Raw genomic sequence first — 24,635 nt, 5'->3', positions numbered from 1 at the left:
AGTGGAGCCATGGCCCACTGGATGGCCAAGGTAGCACTGTGATGCTGAGTGATGGAACTTGCTGGAAGCCCCCCCAGGATGCCACCACACAACCAACCACCCGAAGGCCTACCTGGGGAACCTGCCGGCTGGTGGGCCTCGGGATCTGAACCAGGTGGTGGAGAAGCTGCAACTCCACAGGAGCTGGGCCACCTCGGGGTACCAGAACCCCACAGAAAGCTCCCCTCCCCCCCGCCCCAGGTCTCTCCAGAACATCGCATCTTGCCAGTTGTCACAGGGAAGTTCTCCAGCCCTGGCCTCCTCTTTGCAGAAGCAGTGAGGGTGGGGTTGGAGCTGAGGGATACTAGAACAGCCACGTCACCCCTGTTCCTTCCTATTATGAGTGATGCAAAATATCACACAGAACACTCTCGCTAATGATCTGATTTCTAAGTAATTTTGGTAGAAGACTTTACCTGAGGTAAAAGGCACTTGTATTTGCTGCTGCTTAGAGCCCCTATGTGGGTCCTGTTCCAGACCTGTCATTCCCACTGTCACCTTCAGGCCCATCAGACAGGCTGCCGAAGGACACTGTGGACTCTGCCAGGGCTGAACTGTCCTCTGCAGTGGCTGGTATTAAACCGCCACGACGACGTGGGTCAAGTTTTGCCCCTTCCTTCCTCCCTCCCATCCTTCTAACAAGCGATTTTTGAAAACACAAAGAGATACACACTGGTGTACGTAAACAACACGGTTAAAAAAAAAAAAAAAAAAAAGTCTCTGTCCTCTTCGGGAGCCCAAGCTTTAATAGAAAAAACCAACAAAGTAGAAAAGTAAAATATAGAGAATGTTGGTGATGATTCGGGCATGCAGCAAGTCAGGGAGGAAAGGGACATAGAAGTGTTAGGGACGGGGGCAACTTTGAACAGGATGGTCAGAGGCGGCTTTACGAGGGGCTAACCCTTGGGCTCAGGTCTGATGTTTGGGGGGGTATGACAGGTAGAGAGGAAGGCTGTTTCGTGGTGGAGTCTTGATTATGCATTTTCAAGCAGATGCGGGGGTGGCTGCAGGACAGAGGGAGAAAGCAGTCATCAGGGAGGCCGGAGCCAGACTGTGCCCAAATCATCTCGGTGCTGTCATGGTTGGAACACTCAGGAGTTCAAGAGTAATTCAGCATATTCTCTTGGTTTAAAATATGAGTGTTCTATTGGAATTTCACTGCCAGTTTATCCACTGCAACGCCAATTAGAAGATCTCACTTTAGGGATCCCTGGGTGGCACAGAGGTTTAGCGCCTGCCTTTGGCCCAGGGCGCGATCCTGGAGACCCGGGATCGAATCCCACGTCGGGCTCCAGGTGCATGGAGCCTGCTTCTCCCTCTGCCTGTGTCTCTGCCTCTCTCTCTCTCTGTGTGACTATCATAAATAAATAATAATAAATAAATAAATAAATAAATAAATAAATAAATAAATAAAGAAGATCTCACTTTAGCATTTCATATCCTCAAACGGTTAGTGCAACAAACCTCCACATAGACCTTTAACTAACTTATATTCTAAAACGTGTACTTTGGGGTTTTGCCGACAGAAGGTTTAACCCAGAATTTGATAACAAATAAGTAGTACATATTTTGGAACAAACAGCCTCAGAGAAACAAAGATATTAATAGGGGAAAACAGTAAATGTATTATTTTTATTAAAGTGTATCAATACCTAGAAACAATCAAGGGTACATTATAAATATGGATACAAAATAAGTATATCACTTGAAATAGAAAAGTTTAACCATAAGTTACTTTTAAAAGGATATCAATGGAACAAATCATAAATTTGTTAACTGTAAATGCTACTGTATGTAAGAATATAAACCTTTAAAATCTTGTTTAGATTTTTAAATAACTACAGCATGACTAAATGTTCAGGATCCTTTAGGCATAAAAATTATTACTTAGAGACACCTAGCAAACCAAATACAGCTGACCTCTGAACAAAATGTGTTGAAACTACACAGGGCCTCTTACGTGCAGATTTTTCTGCAGTACAATACTGTAAATGTGTTTTCATTATGGGATTTTAATTTTTTTCTCTAGATTATCGTTAGAATACAGTATGTAATGCATATAACATACAAAATGTGCTTGTCACCTCTTTACGTTATCGGTAAGGCCTCCGGTCCACGGTAGGCTGTTGGTATTTGTTTCAGGGGAGTCAGAAGTTACACATGAATTTTTGACTACGTGGGGAGTTGATGCCCCAACCCACATTGTTCAAGGACCAACTGTAATTTATTGTGCTGTATTATTGTTGTTTTAAAATGTACTGCAGTTTTGCTTATAAAGGTGTTAATTCATTAACTGAGTAATATTGTTAAGACAATACTGACTTATATACTTGCTACACTTTGAGTATTTGAAGAAATTTTTTTTTTTAAGATTTTATTTGAGAGACAGAGTGTGAGAGAGAGCATGAGTACGGGCAAGTGGAGAGGGAGAGGGACAAGCAGACTCCCCGCTGAGCAGGGGGCCTGATACGGGGCTTGATCCCAGGACTTGAGATCATTACCTGAGCCAAAGTCAGGGACAACCAACTGAGCCACCCAGGCGCCCCTGGAGGAATTACTTTTGAGGGGGGCTTTGTGCATTTGAACCTCATTTGAGTTACTAATAATCACACTGACAAATTCAGGAAAGTTCCCCACCACCACTGAGATTATCCACCAGAATCAAAGCAGATTCCCTGTGTCACACGCAAAAAAAATTTCTAAATTCTATGTCCATACATTTCAATCAGGGTCAAAAGGGAAGAAGGGATGCAGAAGTAAAGCTGCAGTAACAATTTTAAATATTGTACTCCATTTTCCCTGAAATCTTTCTCTTAGTCTAATGGTCTAAATTTTACCCAGAACCAAGAAAAGTATTTCTTCAGTTTTCTAAAAATTTAAATAGTTCCTGTATTTTCAAATTATATATGATCACTAACCTTTATTAAAGCACAAAGTTAACAAAAGATTTAAAAAAACATTAACCTCAAATAAATATAATTTTTATCATATGTTCCAGTACCTTTGTTCTACTTATCTTTTTCAGCTTGGTAGGAAGGCTGTATATTTCTTTTAAATGTTTAAAAGCAAATGATATTTTAATTTCCTCCTCTCTCTAAAAATGGTAGAAAAATCCATTTTAAAATAGAGGCAAAAAGTCCTTGAAACATTTTTCCTCTCCTCAAAACAAACCTATACTTGGTATACATTTTTAAAAGTTTTTAATATGGGAGATGATCATTATGAAACAATTTTCTTTTTATAAATAACTAGGTCTGACACGGTGACATATCCATGGGGCACACAAGAAACATACTGTGCGTAACATATGTATGAGATACACCATTGCCTTATACAGTATCCCAAACTTAAAAAACTGAATTACATTCACTGATTTATTTACCTATGTTAGATATAGCAAACTACTATCATTTAAGATAAAACAATATTGATGTTCAAAGCACTTCTGTAGCTGATACAGAAGGTATGTGTTTGCACCATAACCAGATAACTGACAACTAAGCACACAAACCACAGACATAAATAATATACTATCCGCTATGAACAAGTTCTAGTCAGGGCTCCATGTCACAATATCTAGTGGCTGAAAACTAAAGAGCACCTAGTAAAAAAAAAAAAAGATATTTAAATAAATGCTTTTGTGCAAATCGAACAGGTTCACTTAGCAAACCCTCAGCAATACTGACCATAAAGACAACAAACAAACAAACAAACAAAAAGACAACAAACATTATATATCAGTCTCATGCTTGAGAAGATTCCGCCTCCTTGGTCTGCTTCCAAGAGTTCACTGTAGGTAGGTCACCCACATTTATGTTACGTCTCAACAGAAGCAGAGTTCATAGCTGTGCATGTGATGGCATCCTGTCAGGGTATAAGCAATCTCAAAACCTCAGTGTCAGGGTATAAGCAATCTCAAAACCTCAGTTGCATTTATCAGTTCCACTTTTCGATCTTGACAGTGTAAGGAATATGCATTCTCAAATACACAGAGGTACTCAATGTGTACTTTCCAACTTACATACAGGAATACGCTTGTTCTCTATAATGTGTATTTAAGAAGGGCTCGAGACTTTCTTAATAAAATCTAGATGGCAAATGAAATTTTCTGAGTCATGAAAGGCTATTCGAAAGCTATTAAATAAATTCTATCCCAATTACTGTGATTAATTTTAAATACACTTTATTCTGAATGATTCAAGTAGTATCTTTAAGCAAATTTATAATGTACAGAGTTCAGCCTTGCCAATATGGAGACTTAATTTAAAAAAAGAAAAAGAAAAAGAAAGAAAACTAGTCAAAGCCTCTGGCCAGAGATAAAATTGCAAATGATTTTAGGCTTTCTAACAAAGGACTTAAAATTTCTCACAAAACCATAGCTCCTCTTTCTTGAAAAATGCATTCTCTAGTAGAATACCAAATTAGAAGACAGACTTGAACAAATCACACACAAAGCATGATCCTTCACCATAAAATATTTTCCCACAGATCCAAGGAGATCAAAAATTATGACATGTAACCCAAAAACAGAAAGCTAGGGACCCAGGATATGAAAAACAGTGTAAGAGACCAGATCACCAAAAGAACCATAAGCTCACAATCACATGACATTTGTACAAAAGTTTTAAAAATTAAAAAATAAATAAATACAGGCAATATAATTAAGTTAAAAATAAAAAGAAGGTTCATTTTCATAAAAGGACGTAAAAAACTTTGTGAATACTGTAACCACTATATAAATACAGGCATACCCCAGAGATATTGTGGGTTCAGTTCCAGACTACAACAAAGTAAATACTGTGAGTCAAATGAACTGCGTGGCTTCCCAGTGCATATAAAAATTATGTATACACTATAGTCTACTAAGTGTGCAATAGCATTATATCTAAACAATGTACATATCTTAATTTAAAAATACTTTATTGCTAAAAAATGCTAACCATCATCTGAGCTTTCAGCAATCCGTAATTTTTTTGCTGGTGGAGGGTCATGCCGTGATGTTGATGGTTGCTGACTGATCAGGGTGGTGGTTGCTGAAGGTTGGGGGGACTGTGGCAATTTCTTAAAATAAGACAATAATGAAATCTGCCGCATTGATGGACTCTTCCTTTCACGAACAATTTCTCTGTAGCACGAGATACTGTTTGATAGCATTTTACCCACTCTGGAACTTCTTTCAAAATTGGAGTCAATCCTCTCAAACCCCGCTGCTGCTTTATCAACTAAGCTTATGTAGTATTCTAAATCCTTTGTTGTCATTTCGACAATCTTTACATCATCCTCACCGGGAGTAGATTCCATCTCAAGAAACCACTTCCTTTGCTCATCCATAGGAAGCAACTCTTCATCCATTACAGTTTTATCATGAGATTGAAGCAATTCAGTCACATCTTCAGGCTCTACTTCTAGTTCTAATTCTTTTGCTATTTTTACCACATCTGCAGTTACTTCCTCCACTGAAGTCTTGAACCCGTCAAAGTCATCCCTGAGGCCTGGAATGAATGTCTTCCAAACTCCTGTTAGTGTTGACATTTTGACCTCTTCCCATGAATCACGAATGTTCTTAATGGCATCTAGAATGGTGAATCCTTTCCAGAAGGTTTTCAATTTACTTTGCCCAGATCCATCAGAGGAATCACTGTCTGTGGCAGCTATAGCCTTACGAAATGTATTTCTTAAATAATAAGACTTGAAAGCGGAAATGACTCCTTGGTCCATGGGCTGTAGAACGGATGTTGAGTTAGCAGGCATGAAAACAACATTAATCTCATTGTACATCTCCATCAGAGCTTGTGGGTGACCAGGTGCATTGTCAATGAGCAGTAGTATTTTGAAAGGAATCTTTTTTTCTGAGCAGTAGGTCTCAACCGTGGGCTTAAAATATTCAGTAAACCACGTTGTAAACAGATGTGCTGTCATGCAAGCTTTGTTGTTCCATTTGTAGAGCACGGGCAGAGTAGATTTAGCATAATTCTTAAGGGCCCTAGGATTTTCAGAATGGTATATGAGCATTGGCTTCAACTTAAAGTCACCAGCTGCATTAGCCCCTAGCAAGAGTGTCAGCCTGTCCTTTGAAGCTTTGAAGCCGGGCATTGACTTCTCCTCTCTAGCTATGAAAGTCCTAGATGGCATCTTCTTCCAATATAAGGCTGTTTCATCTACATTAAAAATCTGCTGTTTAGTGTAGCCACCTTCATTAATGATCCTAGCTAGATCGTCTGGGTAACTTGCTGCAGCTTCTACATCAGCACTTGCTGCTTCACCTTGCACTTTGATGTTACAGAGACGGCTTCTTTCCTTAAACCTCATGAACCAACCTCTGCTAGCTTCAAACTTCTCTTCTGCAGCCTCCTCACCTCTCTCAGCCTTCATAGAATTGAAGAGAGTCAGGGCCTTGCTCTGGATTAGGCTTTGGCTCAAGGGAATGTTGTGGCTGGTTTGATCTTCTATCCAGACCACTAAGACTTTCTCCATATCAGCAATAAGGCTGTTTCGCTTTCTTATCATTCGTGTGTTCACTGGAGTACCACTTTTAATTTCCTTCAAGAACTTATCCTTTGCATTCACAACTTGGCTAACTGTTTGGCGCAAGAGGCCTAGCTTCCGACCTATCTCTGCTTTCGACATGCCTTCCTCACTAAGCTTAATCATTTCTAGCTTTTGATTTAAAGTGAGAGACATGCGACTCTTCCGTTCAGTTGAACACTTAGAGGCCATCGTAGGGTGAATAACTGGCCTAATTTCAGTATTGTTGTGTCTCAGGGAGTAGGGAGGCCCAACAAGGAAGGAAAGATGGGGAAAGGGCCAACTGAATAGTCACCACATTAAGCAGTATTTATCAGTTAAGTTCACCATATTACATGGGTCTGGTTCGTGGCACCCCAAAACGATTACAGTAGCAACATCAAAGATCACCGATCACAGACCACCAGAACAAATACAATTTCAATGAACAAGTTTGAAAGACTGTGAGAATTACCAATGTGACACCAAGACACAAAGTGAGCAAATGCTATTGGAAAAAATGGTGCCAATACACTTCCTCAATGCAGGGCTGCCACTTTCAATCTGTAGCACATATAACATCTGCAAAGCACAATGAAGTAAAGTACACCTGCATTGTGTCAACCTTCAGATTTTGGTTATATCTTTTTGGGAGGTTTAAAGTATTAGTTTTTCATCTCAAATTCTTTACACAGAAATTGACCACCCTCTGAAATAGTAAGTGAAGTAGCACTTCAAGTTTTTTCCTTCATGAAAATATTGCTGGAATAGAAAATACCAAAAGTCTTAATCAACTGATTTAACCTTTCCATGCTCGAATAAAGATTTTGAATGTAATTCTTTTTCTTCTACAGAAATCAAGTATTGGTAATACATTATTTTTTCTTAGCAAATCAAAGCAGCATCCGATCACACATTATAATACCAAAGAAAACATCATATAACTTAAAAATGTATTTATACTCTAGCTCAAGACAATCCATTCACCTCCATTTCTACTTGAAAAACGCAAGACAGAAGTAAGTTTTTACTGGTCTACTTTTCAAAAACAAGGACGGGTAGCTGTAGGGGCCAATGCAGAAATTACAGTTGTCCTTTATCTGCTGGAATGTGACTCACAGACTGTCACCCCTTTCTAACTCCTGTATGTTGTCACACTTAGTGCTTTCTTTGCCCTGTTGATACGTACGAAGCTGCTCCATGAAGCCAGCATTTGGACATATGGAAGGCCTTGCATTCTTCACCAAAGAAAAAGCACTGGTAAATGAGAGTTCTTCAGAATTCATCAGGAATCCTATTACAATTGCAGCAGCCCTGGAAACTCCTGCATTACAATGAACCAGAACCACTCCATCCTGCAACAAAATCAATGAAAAACCTCCATTATTCACTTGGAAAGGTTACTAAAATCACTTGTACACTCTTACACTACTTGAAATTATAAAAGAAGGTTCATTTTATTTTATTAATTTGACTCAATGTATTCAATTAACAAAATTTAATTCACTGGGCAGCCCGGGTGGCTCAGTGGTTTAGCGCCGCCTTCAGCCCAGGGCCTGATCCTGGAGACCCGGGATCGAGTCTCACATGTCGGGCTCCCTGCATGGAGCCTGCTTCTCCCTCAGCCTATGTCTCTGCCTCTCTCTCTCTGTGTGTGTCTCTCATGAATAAATAAATAAAATCTTAAAAAAATATATATGTAATTCACTGTAAGCAACGAATGGAAAATAATCCGCCAATCAACCAACCAACTTCTCTTCCTACCCCTCCTCCCCCCGGGAATGAAATGCTTTGGCAATGTATTTGGAATTTTGAAAAAGTATCTTTTATCAAACTGAAGTAATCTACTACATATAAGAGCCTAATAAACTTAGTAGATACATATCTATAACTAAGAGAAAAGTCACAGGTCATGTATGTGCAAACTTTTTTTTTCAAAAAAAGTTTTAAGACTTTATTTGAGGGATCCCTGGGTGGCGCAGCGGTTTGGCGCCTGCCTTTGGCCCAGGGCACGATCCTGGAGACCCGGGATTGAATCCCACGTCGGGCTCCCGGTGCATGGAGCCTGCTTCTCCCTCTGCCTGTGTCTCTGCCTCTCTCTCTCTCTCTGTGTGTGACTATCATAAATAAATAAAAATTTAAAAAAAAAAAAAGACTTTATTTGAGAGAGAGAGAGAGATCTCATGTGAGAGAGCAAGCACAAGTGGGAGGAGGAGGCAGAGGCAGAGAGAGATGCAGGGTCCCCGCTGAGCAGTGAGCCTGATGCAACGTGGGGCTCGATCCCAGGACCCCAGGATCATTACCTGAGCCAAAGACAGACACCCAACTAACTGAGCCACCCAGGCGCCCCTGTTTTCTTATATATATGACTATTTCCAAATTTTAACTGCTTCTGTACGAGACGGGCTAACGCCAATACTCACTATACATACATGGAACTTTTCTGTGTATAATAATAGCTCATTTTTATGAGATTAGAGACATTTCAAAAATCGTGTTTCAGTAAGTGATGAAAACTAGTAAGGAAATTCTCTCAAAACAAACCAGATGTTCCAAACAGACCCGGAGTGGTAAGCGAAATGAGAGATACCAGTCAATGTCATTTTTAGTATTTCCTGACTACATACTAGTCATCTCTGTTTTGAGCCATAATATGCCTTTGAAAATGAAACCAGATTTATTTTCAGTCTTTTACACTATACATTCAGTGCCAGCTCATGTTTAATGTTAGTATTTTCTTCTTTCTTATATCTTGCATGTAACAGCTACCTTTCTGTTGCTTTTCTACAGCCTTTGAATTGACTTATTTACCTTTTATTACTCTTTGGTATCATACTGTCCTTGCAAGTATTCCCACAGGGGCTCCTGGGTGGCTCAGTCTGTTAAGTGTCTGGCTCTTGGTTTCCACTCAAGTCATGATCTCAGGGTGGGGAGATCGAGCCCCATACAGACTCTGTACTCAGCGAGGAGTCTGCTTGAGATTCTCTCGCTCTCCTTCTACCCCTCCCCAACTCGTTCTTTTTTTTTCCCCACCTCATTCTCTTAATAAATAAATCTTAACAGAAAAAAAAAAAACTATTCTCAGAAAAGTTATTGGCTTTATATCCCCTTTCCAGAACTCAAAATAATAATAATTCAAAAACTTATAAAGTGGGGCAGCCAGGGTAGCTCAGAGGTTTAGTGCCTGCCTTCAGCCCAGCGCATGATCCTGGAGACCCAGGATCGAGTCCCACGTCAGGCTCCCTGCATGGAGCCTGCTTCTCCCTCTGCCTGTGTCTCTGCCTCTCTCTCTCTTTCCATGTCTCTCATGAATAAATAAATAAAATCTTTAAAATAAATAGATAGATAAAAACTTATAATTTTTTCTTTGCACTGCTGTTGTCCTCTCCCTGAAAAGCCTTTGTTCCTCTTCTTGGTCCAGCTAACACTGGCTTCTGTTCTAAGAAGCCTGTCTCTCTCTGAGTGAGATGGGGTCGGGGGAATAGCTCAGCTATCTTTGGGCACTGTGTCCTTAGTGCAATTTGAGGCACACAGTAGATATTCCATAAATGTTTGCCAAGCAAGTAAATTAATTTTGTTCTCCATTTCCAAGAAGAAAGTGTTCTCCTACAAATTTGAATCACTGTTTTGCTATGCGCAGACAGGAATCATGTTATAGTATTTCCAGTTTATCAAGCATCTTCTGTTTTCATGCTGTTGTGAATAAATTTTCAACTAGACCTTAAGCTCTTTGAGGGCAGCAGTATGTACGTATCCCTCATATCTTCTCAGAATAAGTAATTAATATTTATTGACAGATTAATGAACCATGTTTAGGTTTTTATTTTTTTTATTTTTAAAGTTTTTTTATTTATTTATTCATGAGAGACACACAGAGAGAGAGAGAGGCAGAGACACAGGCAGAGGGAGAAGCAGGCTCCATGCAGGAAGCCCAACGCGGGACTCGACTCCAGGTCTCCAGAGCCTGGGCTGAAGGTGGCGCTAAACCGCTGAGCCACCTGGGCTGCCCAAGTTTAGGTTTTTAAATGAATCTTTTGATAAATAAAAAAATATCAAAACGCTACCAGTAGTTATGTCCACATGGTGTAAGAAGGGTGAATTTTTACTTATCTTTGTATTTGTCAATTTTTCTACAATGACATAATTTACTTACATCATGTTTTTAAAATCACATCTCATAAAATGAGTAATAAAGTAAACATGGAATATCAAATACATATTTTGATATTAACAAAACCTTTTGTACATAAAAAAAAAGGGGGAGTCAAATTTTTATAAAAGAACTCTTACGACCATACAGGTTACCCTACTATTGTTCCCTCATGTGTATTTCTATCCTTTCAGGTATAAACCTAACACATAATGCATGACACAGATAGTGGAAAGGCAGAGAAACCAAACAACAGGGTTTTCACAAGTTCAGAGGACAATGAGAAAACACATGGGAAACCAGAAGAGATCCCATTTGGCAGCTGCAGGTAAAAAGATAAAACAAGCAAGTAAGGCCTAGAAAGGTAGTTTTGAAATACTCAATTCACTGAGTAATCACATTTAATAAAAATCTGCATATGCAACAGAGAAAGTTACAAAAAGATCTCTTCTAGAAAAAAAAAAGAAAATTCAAGAATTCCATCGCTCAAACTAAGTATGTATTAATCTGAAGAGTAAAGAGTTTTCAGGGCAAGGAAATACTGGCTGAGGTTAGGAATGCATCATAAAACTGCTTGAGAAATCAGAATAGATTATGGAATTCCAGCACATCTTGTAGCAGAAACATCTTAGGTACCTCCTCAGATTCTCTTGCTGCCATCATCTCATGGGCTTGCTGCACCTCAGCCGCCACCCCTGTGGCCAACTGCTCCCCTTAGGTCTGATGAGCATTGCTTGCCTAAGAAGGCCTGGCTCTTGCCCTGTGCTGGTCTCTGCATAAACAAGTACACCCTGAACTTCTGAACGTGGATGAAAAGTCAGACCACAGGCCACTGAGCTTGGCTCCAAGGCAGCTGCTGAAGGAGTGGAGTGCTGTCACCGGGCGTTGGGCGACCAGTCACCACCCCCTGCCCCTCCCCGTGGATAAACTTTGACCAGCCTAGTGCAGGAGCTGACAGAGCCAGACAGATACGTGCTCTCCCCTCTCCCTCCCAAAGTCGGTGTGGAGGAGTGATTTCTTTGCACTCCCTGTGGGGAGGTGACTTATGTGGCAGAGCAGATACACCTGCTGAGCACCCGACTGTGTCACAGGCAGCTCACGGTGCACTGTGCTTGGCAAAGTAAATGTACCAGCTCACGTGGCTGCGCATCCTGTCCTGAGTCACTTCCCTTTCTACCCACTCTCACTGCCCGTGGATTCCACCTCTCACCTGAAGCACCAGCTCTTAATCTTGGTCTCGGGGTCTGTGTTTTAGGAAACCCAAGCAAAGGAAACATCTACTTAACTGTTACCCTTTCCACTTGCAACATGGACACATCTTCAAACATGAATATGCATTTGGATGATGCCTACATTTTTCTCTTCCCATGTAAGGTCTACCTCACATCTCCCTAGAGAAGCAGCTAACACGGAAACGTTATCTTGTTTATTTTCGCACTATCAGCCGGCACACTGGAATGGTATGATCTAGACCCTATAAAATTTTTCATGAGAAAAAAAAAAAAAAAAAATTTTTTCATGAGAGAAAACACTGGGCAGTATTAGGCCTTGAATCAGAAACTCTCTTCCTCTTCTTTTATCTAAATATCTGCTATTAAATAAAGCTGAATGGCAGCCATTTTGCAGATGACCTAATGGAAAGCACCTAGAACAGTGCTGGGGATGTAAGGCATTCAATAAATATTACTAAATAAAAGGAAGGAAGGGAGAGGGAGGAAAAAAAGGAAGGAGAAAAGGTAGAAAGGAAATCATTAGCCAGAACTCAGCTAAGCTGGATTCTGATTGTTAGAGGTGCCCCAGGGGAGTTAACTTTACTCTGTAAGTGCTTCTATCTATTTATCTCACATGAATTTTGTAAGAAATTATATACTAACTAAAAATGATGTCATTTCAAGGTACAATTACTGGTAACAGCCAACCTAGACGCCCAATGTTGACTTGAATCTATTACCAAAGTTGAAGCATTATATTATCTGTTGGTCTTTTGAGGTCAGAAAACCAATGGACAGCTTCTGAACAGTGTTTTCATACAATATCAGTAAAGCAATACACATATAGTCCTTAGAGCAGCCTATAATTTTCTACTGTTGAAAATGCATAAATTCACTACTAGCCCTACCACAGCCACAAAAATGCATATTAACCTTTGTAAATACATTAAGAGGCCTACAGCAGCATCTATCCCTTACTCCACCTTATCTTGCAAATTGGTCAGAGGGCAGGTGATTATAAATCATCAAAAGAAATCTAAGCATATATAAACACAGGGAAGTTCAGTAAATGGAGAATTTTGTCTCCTAACACTTCTCAGGAAGCCCAGGAAGATGAGAAATTAATGTTAAGAGTAAATATCTCATTGAGGGGCGCCTGGCTGGCCCAGCCAATACCACATGCAACTTGTGATCTCAGGGTCAGGAGTGCGAGCCCCACACTGTGCAGAGAGATTACTTAAAAAAAAAAAAAAAATCTCACTAAGAAAAAAAATTGGAGAACTAAATAGTTGTAGATGTTCATGAAAGATTGTTGGAGGGGAAATTTCATAGTGGTTCTCTCTGTATTCATTTCAAAAAGAATAAAGATTGGAAAACAGATGGTCTTTTAAAATTTCTGCCTTTGAAGAACCTGTGGGTCACAATAAAACTTACCTTTGCTTTTGCTTGTTCAATAAATTCAAAACATTCTGGAAAATAAGACAGGATATTGGTTTCAGGAAGATCCAATATAGAAATGCTCTTATATATAAAGTCACCGAGGAAAGCATTTTCAACTCCATATGCAACATTGAGAATGTGAGTCACCTTAAAGAAAAAAAGAGGATGGTTTTTAACATTCTCTAATGAATTAATACTAGGTTGATCAAAAAGAGAATGGCATGTTGAGATCTGTAACAAGAATAAACAATTTAGGCATCACTCACTTGAATAATTCTTGCAGGAAGCCTTCTCCGACTGCCCATCCCTCGCCAGAAATGCTAATTCTACATTCCCATGGCACCCTCTACTTGCCTTAATTAGGCATTTTGAGATTATTTGTCCCCCTCGTGGTACTAGAAACTCCATGAGGGTACAAACCATGTTTGGTTTATTATTATTATAAGTAAGTACTGTTGAGTAAGCAGTGACTTTAGCACAGAAAGTACTTAAAATACTTGTCGGGAAAAAAAAATCAATGATTATCCACGTAAAAAACATGAATAAGGAAAGTACATCAGTAACACAACCTTCCCTTTCAATAATTATTTCCCAGTTTTCCTTCATATTCTTTATACATATGATGGTTCTTAAGTGTGCTGCACATTAGAATCACTGAGTTTGTAAAAAATGTCAAAGCCACCAGGCCTCAAACCCAGAGATTCCCATGAATTAGTCGTGTTGAAAGGACAGTCACAAAAGATTTTCTTTCAAATGGTACGCAGAAGCAACTTTCTACTCCATCTACGCATTTGAATTCCTTTCCTACAGTCTACCAAGCATATGGAAGGAGCCAAGCGGAAAGTCAATTAGAAGAATCCGAAAGCTAAATGGATCGGAAAAATAAGGCCCTGTTTCTTGTCGTGACATGCCTCTCTGTACTCTTCTTTTTCTTCACATGGGTGTTAGGTTTTGCCTATTTCCGTATTTTCACGTATTTCACGCATATCTTAGAATATCTGTCCAGCTGTGCCTCTCTTGCCCCACTGCCCTCATAGTTGCAACTCCAGCAGTGCCTTACTCCTCCTAGCACAGCTGACTAGATTCAGACACTGGACTTAAACAAGACTGATCAAATTATTTTTAGAAATTTAAAAAATAGGTGTATAAGACAGCTAGAGTGGTCCACAAACTTCAGAGCTTTAAGACAGCCACTTTCTATTAGTGCTCAAATAAGCTGAAAAAAATTCTGCTCCTAAGAATAGAGTAGATGTGCAGAGAGAGGCCGTGACACCAGTGGGAGAGAGGGACCCTCTTGGATGGCAATCGATTCTCTAGCACAGCCACTCTCTGCCCCCAGAGATCCCCCTGAATCATTATACACATTCTCCTTCCTTCCTCTGGTGTCTGTGCTTCCCAACGCAAAGAACACTGGTTAAGACACTACAGGAGTTAGGCCTTATGAAGAGAAAGCCACAGGCCATTACCTGCCTTGTAGAAGACAACAGAAAAACCCTCAAATGTCTACTAAAAAAAGACTTTTTAAAAAATATTTTATTTATTTATTCATGAGAGACAGAGAGAGAAGCAGAGACACAGGCAGAGGGAGAAGGAGGCTCCCTATAGGGAGCCCAACATGGGACTCGATCCCAGGACCCCGGGATCACACCCTGGGCCAAAGGCAGATGCTCAACTACTGATCACACCCTAGGCCCCAAGAAAGACTCTCGAATACAGAGGAGATGGGAGAACTAGAAAGAAAGATAAGAACATTTTTAAAAGATAAAGTCTTAAGTGTCCTCCTGCTTTCCCCAGTGAAGTCTTATCTATGTCAAGTCACTCAACGCCAGTATACTCGTGACCGGGATTATGATTTTGCCCTTAATTATATAACATCTTCCAATGTTTCACATTATTGATGTGTCTCCCTTGTCTTTACGACTATATTCTACATTCCCAAAAGACCAGGAAAGAGGTCTCTTATATACAGATGTACTCATGCATGTATATATATCTCACTATCTACATATCTTCACAGCATTATGAAGAACACCAAATGCGAATCTTAGGAAAACCTGCTGAAAGGTAAAAGTACTTTATGAATATGGTGGGTTACCAATGCCTGGGGAGTTTAGTTGTTGGGAAATACAATTTACGTGTGTACTGATTGGTTCTGATTAAAAAAAAAATTGTACTGAGTTACAGGTGGTGGTGGGGATGGGGACCCAGTCTAAAACTCTTTCCAGTAATTAAGCCTACTTCCAAAATGTAGTTATGAAGGTCCTGACTAGAGTGGTTGCCCTTGGGATGTCCTTTGTAACAGGGATAGTAACAGCCCCTTTACTGAGAACTTAGTACGTGCCAGGCATATAAGTTATCTCACTTAATCCTCACATTTAGGCATTATTATTTCCAATTTTAATAAACTTTCATATTTTGAAACTGGTTCAAAAATCGTAACATTATAAAAAAGAAGCAGTAAGAAGTCTTGCTCTCACCCTGTCCCTATCCACTCCATTATCTCCCACCCACATGGTAACTACTTTTGTTGGTTTCCTGTACATTCTTCTAGAGCATCTTTAGGCAAATCATTTATCCCCTTTCTTACACAAAGGGAACACCTTGGGTTCCTCTCTCACTTAAATATGTCCTGGAGATTTTCTCACATCAGTATTTACAGACCCTTTTCTTGGTGTTTTTTTTTTTTTTTTTTAATAGCTATACAGTATTCTATGGTGTGAGTGTACTATTATTTAGCCAGTTCCCTCCCTATCAATGAACATGTGGGTTGTTTTCAATGATTTGCTATTATGAACAATACGGCAGTAAGTAACTTGGAACATTTTATGTTATAGTCTGTTTTCTATTTTCCATAGAGCTTTATAGGGCACACACCAGGCACTCAGATGTGTTATTAATAAAGCAACTATTATTACTGTACCTGAACATTAAAATGAAATTCCTATTGAAATTTCTGAAATGATCCTCCACAAGAGAATTTCTATTCATTATAGCATTTAAGTCCTAGAATAGCCCTTTGAAACATGCCATGCATTTAAATCAATAATCTAAATTTTGCCAAATTGTGAAACTTTTCACTAAACCCTCTTATTCAGCTGCCTAGTTTACCTTTGCTTCTTTTAGGCATCTAACAGGGTCACATGTACAGAGACAGAGGGACCTTTTAAACCTGCTGGGTTCACATAGCCAGGATGAACGTGAATTTGAACTAGCGTATTGTAAGAGGGGCTAGATAATGAAACACTTGCCAATGAATGAACTTATCAGTTTTTCTATTTTGCATTTTTTCCCTAAGAAAAACTAATTTATTAATGTAAGCAAGACTTTGAAACTTGTTCTACTTATGTTAAAATATTAATCTAAGAAGCGCCTGGGTGGCTCAGTCAGTTAAGTGTCTACCTTCAGCTTGGGTCATGATCCCAGGGTCCTGGGACTGAGCCCCAAGTCAGGCTCCCTGCTCAGCCTCTTATTTATCTGACTTTGTGTCAAATAAATACAATCTTTTTTAAAAAATATTGACCTAAGATAGATCCTATTAGGAAATAACAGTAACTCTCATATCCTTATGTGATTCCAGGCCATGATCTCTTATTGTCATGCAGTTATTATTATAACTGTTACTGCAATCACCTGCCAACTAGTCTCCCCACCTTTAGTTTGTGCAACACTCCAATTTATTTTCTATACTTCCTCTGACAAGCAATTTTCCTAAACTGCCAATTTAGTAATCTGGTCTCTTCTCTGGGTAAAGACCTTCAAAGACTTTGGCGTCAAGTCCAAAGCGTTTACTGTGGCTTACATGGACTTTTGGGATCTGACTCTTGCTTCTATCTCTGGCCCTATTTCTTGGTATCCTCTTTCTCACTCTCTATTCCTGGGCTACTGAACTTTTTTTTTTTTCTATCTCTGAAAGCTTTAGTCTTTCTCTACTTCTAGGCCTCCACACAAATCATTTCTGTCTGTTCCCTCCCCATCCCATCAGAGCACACTTCAGTATCATTGCCTCCAGGAAGATTTCCCTGACCTTACAATCCCTAACCCAACCCAGTCCAAACAAACATGGCTGAAGGGCATCATCTCATACACTCTCCAATCGCACCTGCATTTTCCCATCAAAGGACATAGTACTCTGTCCTGAAGGTACTTATTTGTCTTTCTCCCCTCCATGTCCCTCAGATTATAAGCATCATGTGAATAAAAACCTCTTGCATTCCTCAAACCATAGCAATTCCATGATGCTGAAATATTGCTTGACAAAACAATTCTTTTAGGCTGAAATTCTTTTAGGAAATACTGAAGTAAGTAATAAATCACATCCGTTGAGGATGAGAGATGGCACTGGGGAAGAAGTGGTATGTGAAGTGGGGACTTGGACATGGGTAGATCTTGGACAAGAAGAGAGGAAAGTCTATCCCACACATAGGAACTACGTAAGCAGAGGCAAGAAAAAACAATTCAAAGTCAGGTTCATGAGGATACATGAAGGGAAACAATATAAAACTGGAAAGCTGGGTTACAAATCCACATATTCTAATTAGGTACAATAATTTTTGCAACTTTATTAAAATGGCAACTAAAAAATGTTACCAATTAAACTCTGAAATAGGGAGGGGCCCCTTGGTGGTGCAGTCAGCTAAGTGTCCGACTCTTGGTTTCAGCTCAGGTCTTGACCTTGAGATTAAGCCCTGCATCGGGCTCCAAGCTAAGCAAGAAATTTGCTAAAATTTTCTCTCCCTCTTCCTCTTTCCCTCCTGGTACTTGCTCATTCTCTATCTCTAAAAATAAATTTTAAAAAACCACCACCAAAAACTCTGAAATGGACTAATAACTTCCTAAATAACTGTAATAATTAAAATACTTCCTATACACGGTGCCAGACCTGAAGCATTTTTTTACCTTGTGCTTTTTCAGAGTATCCAGATCATGAGCAGCATCTTGTGACCCTATAAGAAATAAATCATATCACCATAATCATAAAAATAATCATCCTTTTTTTATCTAATTTTTACAATAATCCTATTATTTATTTATTTATTTATTTATTTATTTATTTATGGAAGAGAAAAATTAATTAGTTTTATTAATGCTACTGAAACTATTTTAGCTTTATCATGAGTTAATGTTTGGCTTTAAAAATAAAACTTGGGAGGACTTCAACGCAGCACTTAAAAGACAATTTAGAAATATTCATTAAGGGGTGCTTGGCTGGCTCAGTTGGTTAAGCACATGCCTTTGGCTCAGGGAACCGGCTTCTCCTGCTCCCACTCCCTCTGCTTGTGCGCTGTCAACCAAATAAATAGAAACATTGATTAAAGAATATTAATTTTGTATATATCTTGTCTTCTAAAATCCCACTTCCAGCAATTTGTCTCAAAAGTCCCTGGTATTGCAAAGATTAGCTATCAGGATGTTCATTATGGTATTGTTTATAATACAAAAAAAACAAACAAAAAACTCCAAAACAAATAAAAATTTTCAACCAAAAGCCTAATAATAAGGGTTGGGTTAAATAAGATAGGGTACATTGATGTAGTGAAATATATATATACAACCATTAAAATGAGACTGCACAGGCACCTGGCTGGCCCAGTGCATAGAGCATGTGACCCTTGATCTCAGAGTCATGAGTTTGAGTCCCACATTCGGGATAATTTACTTAAAACAAAAAAAACAAAAAAAACAAACAAACAAAAAAACCAACGAGAATACAGAAGAATATTTCTGGCAAGGAAATATATATTCTCTATATATTAGGTGATGATACCATTAGGTTACAAAACACCATCATCCATTTTTATAAAAAAAAATATATATATATGTATATGCCTAAAAATGAACAGGAAGTACTTTGAACAAAATATTTACAGTGGGTTTACCGGTGATTTTTCTTTGTCACGCTCGTTTGTGTTTTTTACAATACATACCTATTTCTTTTGTAACTTGAAAAAGGGTATTAAAAAACCACCCACAAAATGACTTGGTGCCATTTGGCTATGGAATACCCAATAACTTAGAGCAAACACTGCTGGTCCCTGAATTCCACCCACATTCCGTGTACCAACAGGGCCATCCCCTTGTACCAGTTCTTCCTGTCAGAGCTGGCTCTCCTGATCTACCAAACTTGGAAAATGACTCTGGCTAATAAGCAAGATCAAACAGGAGATAACTGGTTAAAACAAAGTGAGTTAAAACATTTGAAAACACAGGGCATTTATTATTTAAAGATTTCAAATATTTTACTTTCCTAAATTAGGATCCATTTCTATGCACAATGTTTTTCTCACCATACCTACCTGGGGAACCTGCCAGCTTCTATTATGTGATTTTAGATAGCTGAGAAGCCAGCAAGTACACTGGTTGGCCAATATTCTCCTAGTAATCTGAAACACACTGGTTTCTTACCAAGCCTACACTTAACTCTATTCCTAAAAATTAGTCTATCAATATATCAACATCTGTTAAAGCTGGATGGTGGACACGTAGCTTTCTGTAATATTACGGTCTGTAATTTTCTATACATTTGAAATACTTAGCAATTAAAAAATAATTTTAGTTTCCTGCAGGAAGTTCTAACCATCTCTGGGGGAAAAAATGGCTTCTAATAAATTTAATGCAATTTAATTTAATTATTTAAATCATCTTTTAAATAATAATTAGCTCTTCTCTGCCTATTTCTTAAAATAGCAAAAAGAAAATTAAACATGCATAAATGAAATTTTTTTTAACCCTAAATTGCCATTATTATACTTACCAAAGCTAGATACTTTGATCATTTCCATTAAACACACACACACCAACACAATAGGTTGATCATACATCAGAATTGGCTGCCACATTTTGAAAGTCACTTCCAGAATATGAACTCTATTGCAACAAATCTATTACTCCTGAGACCAAAAAAATGCAACTTGTATGCTCTGCCTTTTTAAGCAGTAAGAAAATCATGAGTGTGTTAATAGGTGGGACAACAATTTAGTCAGCATAAATGGATTTGAGGTAATTGGCTTGTATGTGTCATCTAATATTTGGTAGTATTAGAGTTCAAGTTAATTCTCTCTAAATTCTAGATATAAACATCAGCTTTTCTCCTTTTTTAAGTGGTTGCTTTGTGTTACAGTCCTGTGTTAAATTTTTATTGGAAAGATACATAATTGGGCAGTCCGGGTGGCTCAGCGGTTTAGCGCCGCCTTCAGCCCAGGATGTGATCCCGGGATCCAGGATCCAGTCCCACATTGGGCTCCCTGCATGGAGCCTGCTTCTCCCTCTGCCTGTGTCTCTGCCTCTCTCTGTCTCTCATGAATAAATAAATAAAATCTTAAAAATAAATAAATAAAATAAAAATATAATTTGCAAAGCTTAGGGCAAAAATGTTAAGAGCTTTTTGTCGACCTGTTAGATAGTTCAAGGGCCTACATAAGATTTTTGAGGTGCAGAAGCTGGTCTGAATTCATGAGCTACCTGAAAAAGATTATTTTTACGGCTTTCCTTTATTCCCCACCAAAACCAAGTTATTTTATATAGTGCTGGGTGGGAATTGTGTTGCTGTGAAGAGATGAAGGAAGCTCTTTGAAGCAAACCTAGAAACAATTCCATCTCCAGAGAGAAACTCAGTCTGGCCAGAAACAACCCCTGCATCACTCATGCGGAAGAATTCAGATGTCATCATCCAGGGGTCCCTGGGGGATAAGGCACATGTAACCAGGCAGTAAAAGGTCCATCTACCTCTCACAGGAGAGGCTGTACCTGATAAAAACATATCCCACTTCCTGGTCCAGAGAGGAGCCCATGGAAGCTCTAATTCCACAAGTGTCTCTCCCAGAACTCTCCCAGGATTCTGGGAAGGGCTCCAAGGCCAGTCTGAGAATATTACCTTGAGCAGCTCACTTTGGCTAAGCCTAGATTTAAAAAAAAAAAAAAAAAATCACAAGCAAAGTTCATGAGAGAGTGAAGAGATTATTTTAAAATTCTACCATAGTGGGGCAGCCCGGGTGGCTCAGCGGTTTAGCGCCGCCTTCAGCCCAGGATGTGATCCCGGGATCCAGGATCCAGTCCCACATCGAGCTCCCTGCATGGACCCTACTTCTCCCTCTGCCTGTGTCTCTGCCTCTCTCTCTGTGTGTCTCTCATGAATAAATAAAATCTTTAAAAAAATAAAATAAAATTCAACCATAGTATTTTAAACCATTATTGCTACAATGGAAGCTGAATAACCAAAAACGGTGCCTGGGCGTGTTTTCCTTCCTAGGAAGGGTGGTGTGAAAGTCCTGGGTAAACCTTTCAGACTAGCTAAATGACCCCTTAATTTTTCACTGGGCTTTGGAAACTAGCTGGGGACATCTATCTGAAATGCAAGATAGCTCATGGAGCGATTCGTGCACCGCATGACACAGTAACAAATCCAGTGTGAGCTGCGATTTAATTTGTTTCAAAGACTTTTCACCACCTCAGGATAACCCTGTGAGAGAAACAGATACCTTGGCCTTAGTTTTACAGGCAGTTTCTTGGGGAACCACAGAGTATGAAGGACTTATGCTAGTTCATCTACCAAGAGGCCGAGCAGGACTGAAAACCTGACTCCCTGGGGCATCCTAAACCACAGTGTAGACCAGGAGTGGATCAGACTCGGGCTAGATGCCCAGCTCTGTCATGTACTATGTGTGTTACCTTGTGCAAAGTACCTAACCATTGTTAAATCCAGTTCCCATCTGTGAAACGGAGCTGATCATCCCTACTTTCTTTTTTTTTTTAATATTTATTTATTTATTCATGAGAGACAGAGAGAGAGGCAGAGACACAGGCGGAGGGAGAAGTAGGCTCCATGCCGGGAGCCTGACGCGGGACTCGATCCCAGGACTCCAGGATCAGGCCCTGGGCTGAAGGCGGCACTAAACCACTGAGCCACCCCGGCTGCCCCGATCATCCCTACTTTATAAAGAGAGGTGGTGTTTTTGTTTTGTTTTGTTTTTAAAGGAGATGCTGTGTGCGCTGCACAACAGGATGTGGCTATTTCTGACGCCCACCAGCTCAGGGTTTGTTTTACTCAAGAATGCATATATATATGGACAAATCAATGGTCTTTCCAAGTCATAATTTCTCTATTCACAAATGAAAAAGAATCCAAATCTACTTAACACATTACTGTCTTTTTTTTTTTTTTTTTTTAAAGGACTAGTGTAGGGGATCCCTGGGTGGCCCGGCAGTTTAGCACCTGTTTTCAGCCCAGGGTCTGACCCTGGAGACCCGGGATGGAGTCTCACGTCGGGCTCCCTGCATGGGGCCTGCTTCTCCCTCTGTGTCTCTGCCTTTCTCTCTCTGTGCCTCATGAATAAATAAATAAAATATTATTTTAAAAAAGGGAAATCATGGGCAGCCCCGGTGGGTCAGCGGTTTAGCGCCGCCTGCAGCCCAGGGCTGACCCTGAGGTCTCAGGATCGAGTCCCCGTTGGGCTCCCTGCAAATGCTACGTGGGCTCCCTGCAAATGCAACGTGGACACGCTATCCTGCAGAGAAAAAACAAAACAAAACAAAACAAAAAAAAGCACCAGGACGTAAGCTGTTCTCGAATCCAAGATCCAAGCAGCAGGTGCGGTGCGCTCCCAGCACCTGGGCTTCTGGCGGGTTATGCTGTGGGGCAGACACCACCCGCCGGCCCTCGCCAAGTCCCAAATCTAAGAAATAAGGAGACATTTCGGCTTTTCGGGAAGCTGCCTGATGAGACTAGAGCACCGCGCATCCGGGGGGGGGGGGGGCGGAGGCAGCGGCAGGTGCGCGGACTCACCCAGCAGCAACCAGGGCTTCAGGACGGCGACCCGCAGGTCGAGGCTGAGGTCCGGCACGAATCCGCAGCTGGCCCCGCGGCCCGGCGGCCCGGCCTCCACCACGACACCCCGCGCGCCGTCCCATGTTTCTATGGTGGTCCTCCCGGTCAGCGAGGTCACCCGGGTGCATTGCTTCCGGAGGCCCTTCCGGGAAAAGGCTCTAATTTCCTGGCTCAGGGCGTGCATCCCCCGCGCCCCCTGCGCCGGCCCGCGACTCGCGGCCGGCGAGCCCGGGCGGAACCGGAAACGGCCGGGGAGGAGCGCCGAGTGCGCCTGCGCCTGCGCCGGGGGCGTCGCCGTCGCTGTAAGGCGGCGTCTGATTGGCCGCCGCCGCGCCCCGGGGGTCGCTACTTCCGGCGCCCGCCCCTGCCCCGCTCCCCGCGCTGGGCCGGCCGCCGGGCTCCTTCCGGCTGCGGTTGGCTCTGGCTCTGGTTTTTGTTTTTTTTTTTTTTTGTAAGATTCTCCTTACTGGTTCGCGAGGGACGCCGAGGCCCGGGCAGGGGGAGCGCAGGCGCCCTGCGGGGCGGTGATGCGGGGCTCGGTGCGGGACCCCGGGGCACGCCCCGGCCGAAGGCGGAGCGCCCCCCCCCCCCCCCCGCCGAGGCCCAGGCGCCCCCAGGTCGGCCTCGGTTACCCCCGCGGGAGCTCCGGGCCCTCCGGGCGGGCACTGCGGGCGGAGCCGCTCCGCGTCGCTGCGGACCCCGCGCAGGGGCCACGGCGGCAGGCGCGGGACGGGGCCAGGGCGCCCGGGCTCCTCCGCGGAGACCCCCGCGGGACACCCCGTCCTCGGGGCCCCGACCTGGGCGCGGATCCGCCCCTCCGCGGAGCCCCCTCCCCCCGCGGAGCACACCCCCGGCCGCGGGGACCCCTCCCCCCCGTCCTCGGAGCCCCCCCACGGAGCCCCCTCCCCCCCCCGCGGGGCCCCCTCCGCCGGCGCCGCGCTCCGGGGCGTTTGCTGCCCGAACGCTGCGGGTAGGTTGGCGACGTCAAGCCGCAGAAGTCACGCCGCCGTTCTCGGTGCGGCTGAGACGAGCTCGGGTCTCGCCCCCCGCCCCCACGTTGACGGGCCGGAGCCGGAGCCGGAGCCTGCTTGCGGCGCATGCGCGCTCTCCGAGTCTGCCTTGCGCGGCTGCGGGAGCGCTCGGTACCCGTGGCCTCGGCTGCGGGACAGGGTCCTGCTTGCGACGGGGCGGCGCGTTCTGCAAACGAAACCACGAGATTGGGGCAGCGGGTGGCGCAGGGGTTAGCGCCGCCTTCGGCCCGGGGCGCGACCCTGGAGACCCGGGATCGAGTCCCGCGTCGGGCTCCCTGCGTGGAGCCTGCTTCTCCCTCTGCCTGTGTCTCTGCCTCTCTCTCTCTCTCTCTGTCTCTCATATATGAGTGAATAAATAAAATCTTTAAAGAAGAAATCACAAAATTAAATACGAATGTTCCTTACCCCGCTTATTAAATGCTCTTACTAAGGTGTGTATT

The 24,635-nt window shown here is 41.8% G+C and overlaps 1 protein-coding gene across 1 annotated transcript; it reads right to left on the bottom strand.

Moving 5' to 3' along the window:
• Nucleotides 1-4,205: 4,205 nt before the first annotated feature.
• DUSP19 (dual specificity phosphatase 19) lies at nt 4,206-23,680 on the bottom strand. Its single transcript, XM_026018387.2, has 4 exons — nt 23,123-23,680; nt 18,241-18,287; nt 13,339-13,491; nt 4,206-7,898 (listed from the first exon to the last, which is right to left on the bottom strand). The coding sequence occupies exons 1-4, from the start codon at nt 23,346-23,348 to the stop codon at nt 7,659-7,661; spliced, it is 666 nt and encodes a 221-aa protein (XP_025874172.2). The 5' UTR covers nt 23,349-23,680; the 3' UTR covers nt 4,206-7,658.
• Between the last annotated feature and the right edge of the window lie 955 nt (nt 23,681-24,635).

The sequence above is a fragment of the Vulpes vulpes genome, chromosome 3 (assembly GCF_048418805.1).
Source record: "Vulpes vulpes isolate BD-2025 chromosome 3, VulVul3, whole genome shotgun sequence".
Taxonomy (NCBI): Eukaryota; Metazoa; Chordata; class Mammalia; order Carnivora; family Canidae; genus Vulpes; species Vulpes vulpes.
Note: the sequence above shows the minus strand (reverse complement) of the source record. Positions and strands in the feature narration are given on the sequence as shown.

What these genes read in the sequence shown, in the direction of transcription:
- DUSP19 (XM_026018387.2), bottom strand. Translation starts at nt 23,348, where the DNA reads ATGCACGCCCTGAGCCAGGAAATTAGAGCCTTTTCCCGGAAGGGCCTC. An exon ending in GAAGCCCTGGTTGCTGCTGG is followed by an intron (nt 18,288 to 23,122) that starts GTGAGTCCGCGC and finishes TATTTCTTATAG; the next exon opens with GGTCACAAGATGCTGCTCAT. An exon ending in ATACTCTGAAAAAGCACAAG is followed by an intron (nt 13,492 to 18,240) that starts GTAAAAAAATGC and finishes TTTTTCTTTAAG; the next exon opens with GTGACTCACATTCTCAATGT.